At 36.4% G+C, this 7,426-nt stretch overlaps 2 protein-coding genes across 3 annotated transcripts in view; one reads left to right on the forward strand and one right to left on the reverse strand.

Moving 5' to 3' along the window:
• The window catches only part of tceanc2 (transcription elongation factor A (SII) N-terminal and central domain containing 2), a 144,853-nt gene extending 137,749 nt beyond the window's left edge, over positions 1-7,104 (reverse strand). The window contains exons 1-4 of one of the 2 annotated variants that reach the window (XM_077218470.1): positions 6,849-7,098; positions 6,611-6,752; positions 6,321-6,517; positions 5,951-6,155 (exon numbers count right to left, since the gene is read on the reverse strand). In XM_077218470.1, coding sequence (XP_077074585.1) covers positions 5,961-6,155; positions 6,321-6,517; positions 6,611-6,752; positions 6,849-6,947 — 633 coding nt within the window. In that variant the 5' untranslated portion in view covers positions 6,948-7,098 and the 3' untranslated portion in view covers positions 5,951-5,960. Of the gene's footprint in view, positions 1-5,797; positions 6,156-6,320; positions 6,518-6,610; positions 6,753-6,848 lie in introns of those variants that run through there. The other variant, XM_077218376.1, reaches the window with a different exon arrangement.
• On the forward strand, positions 429-6,461 carry cdcp2 (CUB domain containing protein 2). The gene is made up of 6 exons (XM_077217871.1): positions 429-608; positions 872-1,219; positions 2,457-2,798; positions 2,882-3,235; positions 4,270-4,448; positions 4,667-6,461. The coding sequence occupies exons 1-6, from the start codon at positions 518-520 to the stop codon at positions 4,970-4,972; spliced, it is 1,620 nt and encodes a 539-aa protein (XP_077073986.1). The 5' UTR covers positions 429-517; the 3' UTR covers positions 4,973-6,461.
• Positions 7,105-7,426: the final 322 nt, after the last annotated feature.

Below are 7,426 nucleotides of genomic sequence, written 5' to 3' on the forward strand. Positions count from 1 at the left end.
TCAGCGTCTTGTTTTAATATAAAAAAGTGAGTTCTGTTTTTGTATTGTTTGCATAATAATACCCAAACTTCCCATTTTAACATATGCCCTACTTTAAATAATAATAATAATAATAATTCCCATTATTAAAATCCGAAGGTCTATTTCATAGCTTTGCCCTGTTGAATTGCATATAATAATAGTATACGCGTCTAAACTTTAAAACATCAGCAGCATTAAGTCTGCTTGTAATACATGTGGTCATCTGCGTGTCCCTTCCTCTTATCAACTTAAAACACACCACTTGTTCCATGTGCACGATACACTCATTAACATTTCATGGCTTTCTCTCCGAACAGTGTATTAACAAGCCACCTGCGATACATTTGATAGTCCTCATTAAAATTTAGTTAGAGCGACAAAGAGTGGACCACCTATCCAATTGCCCCAGAATGAGAGTATAGTCCAAAGAATGAGGAGCTTTAATATTACTCCTGTTCTCTGAACCCTGCAGGATAGTATGTGCAGAAGAACTTAAATGCTGCATACTAAAAGAAACAACATGGTTTTAAGGATAAATGTCTTCATTCATGTCTTGTTTATTGCTGGAAAGGTCACCTCCAAGAAAGGTAGGATGGCTTCCTATCACATGGGTGAAAGTGCACACCTTATGAATGTTGTACCATTGTAAACAACTCAGTTCTTCCTTAAGCTTGTAAAGAGTTTCCTAATTATGTGACTGTTTTTAGTGTGCCTGTGCATCTTTGTCTTGAACACAAGTATAGCCTACTCAAAAGTCATTATTGATCCCTAGCATACTGATAAAATGTAAGTCTTGAATGCATTGTAAGATGCTTTGGTTTTGATTCAACTGTATGTAATATTTGCATAGGTGTTAAATGTGGAGGAATCCTCTCAGCGAGCAGTGGCAATGTGTCAAGCCCTAATTTTCCAGGCCTGTACCCTTATAACACTGAATGCACCTGGTTGATAGTGGTCTCAGAAGGCTCTTCCGTACTGTTAACCTTCCAACACTTTGAGCTGGAATACCACACAGACTGTGCTTACGACTACATCAAGATATACAACGGCATCTCCGAGGATGAGGGAAACCTCCTGGGGAAATTCTGTGGAGATGTGTCTCCACCTCAGTTCAGCTCGTCCTGGAACGTCATGTCCATTATCTTCCATTCAGACCGCCATGTCGCACGCAAGGGTTTCTCGGTGGGCTATAGGAAAGGTGAGGAGTGCAACTGAACATCGCTTTAAAATAATGCAGTTCAATACAACAGACGAAAATTATGATTTGTTCCTCGGTTTGTAAAAATATTGCGTTTGCTGTAATCCATTTACAATGGGACAAGGAGTTGTAGGAGAATACACATTGTTTTGGAAGTATTGCCACAAAACTTCAACATTATATTTGATAACATAAGCCTAGTGTGATGAAATTGCTTCCTAACTGTTATATCCCATCTTTCAACTCCTGTCATGACCATTTAATGCTTATAATGCATAAAAACAGTCATAACTTAAAGGGTTAGCTCACCCAAAAACGAAAATACCCTCAGCATTTACTCACCCTCATTCCAAACCTGTAAGACTTACGTATATGTGAACTTATATGTATATTTATATGAGAGTAAAGGCCTAAATTCAATCTGTTCTTCATATAAAGTGATCAAGTCTCTTCAGAAAATTTGGATTAAACCGCTCGATTCAAATGGATTCGTTTTACGATCTCTTTATGAACTTTATGAAGTGACGAAGGGGTCGGTGCGGAGGGCAATGGGACAGAAATCTCTCAGATTTAATTCAAAATATCTTCATTTGTGTTTCGAAGATGAACAAAGTCTTACGGGTTTGGAACAACACAATGGTGAGTAATAATTTTTTTTTCATTTTTGGGTGAACCCTATAATATTTTCCATCAAAAAACACATTGTATCTGATATCTTCTCATTAATGAGTGAATATGCAAACGTTTTAAAGTTTTGCATATTACCATGTTATGACCAACGTGCTGCTTTTTGATTAATTAAAATTGTAAAATGTAATTTAAACGAACTACAGCTAAACCACTGTGATTATGAGAACTTATTTTCGAATATTTTGTAATAAAACATTTATAAAAATGTATTTGTCATAGAATTACCAGTATTAACTCCATTGAAATCAATGGATTTAATCAAATTCCTTTGAACTTATAACTCATGACTCCTCAAACACAGTCACAAATATATAAACAGTCACATAAATATATTAATTTTACATGCATAAACACTTGATAATTTTTTATGATGCAATAGTTATGTCTGGTTCGATGGTCTTTGGTTGCCATTCTAAAAATTATGTTTAAAAAAAAAAAAAAATTCTTGGTCACAAATAACTAAAATGCATCCAGTAAACTCTATCACTTTCACAGACACTGTGTGTAATTGTATAAATTCATTTTTTTCTCTCTCTTTCTAAAACAGATATGTGCGGTGGGGTATTGACCGGTCTTTCAGGAGTCATCTCAAGCCCAGGTCATCCACAAGACTACAGCAACAATGCCGACTGCTCCTGGACAGTACAAGTGTCCAATCAGAGTGTAGTCAGCCTGGTGTTTCTCGACTTTCAGTTGGAAAACAACGAGGGGTGCAACTTTGACTATGTAGCTCTCTTTGATGGCCCCACTGTTAAACACCATCACCTGGGCAATTACTGCGGTAATGAGAGACCTCCCAACACCGTCACCACATCAAACCAACTGCTGGTGGTCTTCAAATCTGACTTCAACATCGGAGGGAGAGGTTTTAAAGCCTACTACTACTCAGGTGAGACACTTATTGTCATACAAGATGCATAATCATAATAACACTTCAAGTGTATAATCATTGATCTTGCTGTTTTTTTAAAGGAGAGTGCCAGCAAATACTCAAAAATATCAATGGGAACTTTACTAGCCCTCACTTCCCAAACATCTACCCCAATAACATCAACTGCCACTGGACAATCACTCTAGTGGCCGGCTACAGGGTCAAGCTATTTTTTCCCTTTGTGGAGCTTGAGGATCGGAACAGCCTGACAGACATGTGCAACTATGACTCTGTGACTGTGTACGATGGGGACAGCGAGGCTGACACTCTGTTGGGCCAGTGGTGTGGTAGTGAACAGCCTCCATCATTGACCTCTAAGGGAAATAAACTATTGGTTGTTCTCAACACTGACCGTAACAATGCCTTTAAGGGCTTCACAGCCTCCTACATAGGAGGTGAGTGCTCACTTAGCACAGTTTGAATTCATCCTTCTAAAAGTTGGAACCAAATGATGTTCCGTTACGTTTATTTAGTGAATCAAAAACATACACCATGTAGAATTCAACACATTCAGTATACAAATAGACGCGAGTATTTTCGTTATAGCCTACTGACTGGTTGTTCATATGACATACACATCATGCATAAATTTAGTGGTTCACTCTTGAAAGTAAATGTCCCAAAAGGGGGTTTTCACAGCAATGCCATTGTTCCCCAAAGAACCTTTAAATGTAGTTTTTAAAAGAACTATTTTTTCTTATTGTGTAGAACATTTCTCCACTATAAAGAACCTTTTGTGGAATGGAAAGGTTATTGTTGTGAAAGGTTCATCATGGAACCATCAATCAAGAGTGTAGGCTATAAATAATAATGACTGAGTTACCAAATATTTGTTGTTGTTATTTGAGCTACACTCAAAAATAATACACTCAAATGTTATTTGAGTTTGTTTTTTTGTAACCGTTTTAAATTATCCATGGTCCATTTTTCTTAACAAACTTTACCCATCCTATCCTCCCTTACCTGTAAGAAATCCTTCCGTCACGGGTCAAAACAACCTGAAGCCCTAAAATTATACATTTTAAATTTTTATTATATGACGTTAGGCTACACAGAGAGAATGTACGCAATTTCCCGCCAAATCCAACCCTACAATTATTATAGGTCTATCAAAAGTGTATTATTTGGGTACATGGTTTGAACGATGGTTTTAAAAAGCACTACCTCATCAATTAAAATTTGTTTTGTTCTTTTCAAAAAGTTACATAGTGTGTATGTAGGCCAATAGAGTTTATGACTCCAAAAAAAGTTGATTTCAAAATGTATTTATCACTGAGATTATCTCATTACTTAGTAACAGAATTCTTTTCTGTTAACTTTTATTCCTACTAAAAGAATTGTCAAATTCGTCCAACACAGCATTACATATCATATAATTATTGACCTCATTCTGAAAAGTTGATGTTTTGTTGTTATCTTTGTGTTGCAGTGGTGCCAGTCAATGTAAGCTGCACACGGACTGAGTTTCAGATTCAGGTCTCCAGACAGGCTTTACCTCAGCTGGACCGTGAAAAAATGTACCTGGGGAATCCATCCTGTTCGGCCCAGCTGACAGAAACATCATACAAAATTCTAGCCCGTTTTGTCAACTGTGGAACTGCTGGACAGGTATATAAGATGAAGAGACACTGGTTAAAGTGCAGATCCTTTTTTGGGATACCACACTTAAAACACCCCTAGTTTCCTACAGTTTTCTAAGTGACGGTCCTAGGTCTAATTCAGATGTAAACAAACGTCTGATACAGTATCTCTCATAGCAGCTTTTAAATATGGCTTTGTTCAAATCAACATTAATGATGCCTCATATCCTATCTGATCTTCTGCAGAAACGTCAAAACATCACCATGTTGGTCAACTCGCTTTATATCGACTTCTCCGATGGACCGCAGCAGAATATTCAGGAATATGAGGTGCAGTGTGACGCCCAGAAGAAGGTGGCCATGGCCAGCATTATCTCAGTTGAGGAACGTATCCGGCTCAATGAACTGGCCCGCCTGGCCCAGGAATCAAACAACAAGAAAGTCGAAGAAGAAAGTGAACCGCATGACACCAGTGACATCATCTTCATCAGTATCTGTGTTCTCGCTGTCATCCTCATGTTAATTGCTATTGTGTGGTTGGTGCTCCTATAGACCTTATGCGCCAGAGAAACAACAAGCAGCCATCTTTAGTCCTTTTGAAGTAGCTCTGTATATTTCTATGGCACCGCTGTCGGAGAGTAATTAGCTGGTGATGTGGATTTACTTATTGTAGTATTAATGAAAGTTATCATGAGGATTGTTTTGTTTGGGTGCCATAACAAATGTCAGTAGAATGGGAAGATTATAAAACGAGCGGTTCATTCATAAATCCATAAGATCTTTCCTTCATGCTGTGGAAATACAAACCGGAAGACAGAACACAACGCGCGGGGCTACATAAGGTGTATATAGGAGCGCCACACAATGAATACATAAGGATTTGATATATCTCTATTTTTATACTTTCTTTTTATATACACTGGCGGACCAAAGTTTGGAAAAATTAAGATTTTTTTGTGTGTGTTTTTGAAAGAAGTCTCTTATGCTCACTAAGGTTGCTTGTATTTGATCAAAAATATTTTGTATAAATACAGTAAAAGTTCTGTGAAATATTATTACATTTTGAAATAACTTTCTATTTTAATGTAATTCATCCTGTGATGTAAATCTGAATTTTCATCCTTCAGAAAGATTTTTGAAGGATGATGTGACAGCTTTCCATCACAGGAATAAATTACATTTTACATATATTAAAATAGAAAACAGTTATTTAAGTGGTTCGATTATTTCACAACATAACAGTTTTTACTGTATCTTTGAACAAATAAACGCAGAATTTGTGAGCATAAGGACTCGTTTCAAAAACCTTTTAAAAAAAAATCTATATTTTTCCTAACTTTTGACCAGCAGTGTAGCTGAAAGAAACATTCTGGCAAATGAGATGTAAAAAAGTCAAATGTTGTATTTAAGATTGAAAGTTAAAAATGGTTTCAAGTCCATATGGGAATCATACTGCTGTATGTTAAAAACAATTATAAATATATCTTTTAAAAATGAAATGGCTAAACAATATTTTCTTTAGGTCACAAGCCTGAATTCTTCACAGTTTCTTTTTGTGATTGCAGACAAATATATTAACTGGTAATTTGCCGTCCTTGACCTGCGCTCTCAACTCAGGCTTATGTTTCAGAGCAAAGACAAGAGCCCTCACAGTCCTTCTGTAAGCTCCGCTAACAAGCCGAGAACTCTGGTGGAAGACCTCCCTCTCAATGTTCTCCACCAGTCCATGCTCCACCTGGACAAGCAGGAAAAGAATCACACAACATGCATGCGAAGTACAACTGTATCATGATTATATTTAATAATACCATTCCAGAATTTAAATGAAGCAAGAAACTAATGAAAGCATAATAACAGTCCGTATGGTTAAGAAATTGTAATGGTCATTTAGGATCAATACCTTCAATGCAATTGCTTCAGAGAGCAGCTTCTTGGCATTGCTTCTTAAACTTTCAGTCTGTTTGTCACAGCGAACTTCTATGGAAGGTTTATTTGAATGTTCCTCAATAAAGGTCCTCCAGTGTTTATACACCTCCCCCGCAAGGGACTTGATTTCAGGATCTTCTGAGTGTTTGCGAAGGTTGTTAACTGTGTGTCCTGAAGAGATACAAATGAAAGTGGTAAGGGCTGATATTAGTATTTGATTTGAAAAGACAGGGATGCAGCTAGAAAGAAATACGCAAGTTTTACCAATTTTGGTAGTCTTTAGCACTTCTTTGGAAGGCACTTTCTTGTCCAACTCCTTTAAGGCTTTTATCATGTTCTCTTTAGCTTGGCCAGGCAGTTCAAGGATTGACTTGTACCTTTCAATGTCTTCAATCACGACCACTCTCTGGAACACATATATATAGACAAATAAATGTAGAAATCAATAATATTGCACATCTGGTGAAGAATGATGGGCAGGGTAAAATGAGCAATGACTTACCCGCAGGGACTCTAATGTTGCTTGTTTGTAATTTCTCTCTTGTTTTGGTTCCTGTTTCACTCTGTCTCCCTTTGGTAACCGAACAACAAATTTATCCATGATTAAAACCCTGATATAAACGATTCTAAAGAGTTTATTTACTCCAGCTCTAGCTATACTTATTTATATTTTAGGTTACTACATTGTAGATCAGTGAACAGAGGAGTATGGCAAAAGCGGTAAACGGAATTTCTGATTCGCACCGGAAGAGAATGCGCGTGTGCGCGATAAAGTTTTTTCAAAATAAAAGCCTTCTATCTCGTTAAAACTGGAAATATGAAAATACAAAACATCGATTAAATCTTCAATCCACTAATAATAAAACCAAATATTTTATAATACAAATGATTGATAGTTGTACATAAGCACAAAAACAAAACGTGAGTTGTCTTTCAATATTTTAGTGAATAAAATGTTTTATTATTATTGTTATTTACTAAGTGAAGCACCTTCATTGAATGGTTGAGTTGCCTTACAATTATGAAATATATAAACAAAAAATGTATTTAATTTTATTTTTCTTAAAGTTTATGATTCAT

Source organism: Siphateles boraxobius, unplaced genomic scaffold (assembly GCF_051911475.1).
Source record: "Siphateles boraxobius isolate OS27281-9 unplaced genomic scaffold, OSU_SipBor_1 1, whole genome shotgun sequence".
Lineage (NCBI taxonomy): Eukaryota > Metazoa > Chordata > Actinopteri > Cypriniformes > Leuciscidae > Siphateles > Siphateles boraxobius.

What these genes read in the sequence shown, in the direction of transcription:
- cdcp2 (XM_077217871.1), top strand. Translation starts at nt 518, where the DNA reads ATGCTGCATACTAAAAGAAACAACATGGTTTTAAGGATAAATGTCTTC. An exon ending in AAAGGTCACCTCCAAGAAAG is followed by an intron (nt 609 to 871) that starts GTAGGATGGCTT and finishes ATATTTGCATAG; the next exon opens with GTGTTAAATGTGGAGGAATC. An exon ending in ACTGTGGAACTGCTGGACAG is followed by an intron (nt 4,449 to 4,666) that starts GTATATAAGATG and finishes GATCTTCTGCAG; the next exon opens with AAACGTCAAAACATCACCAT.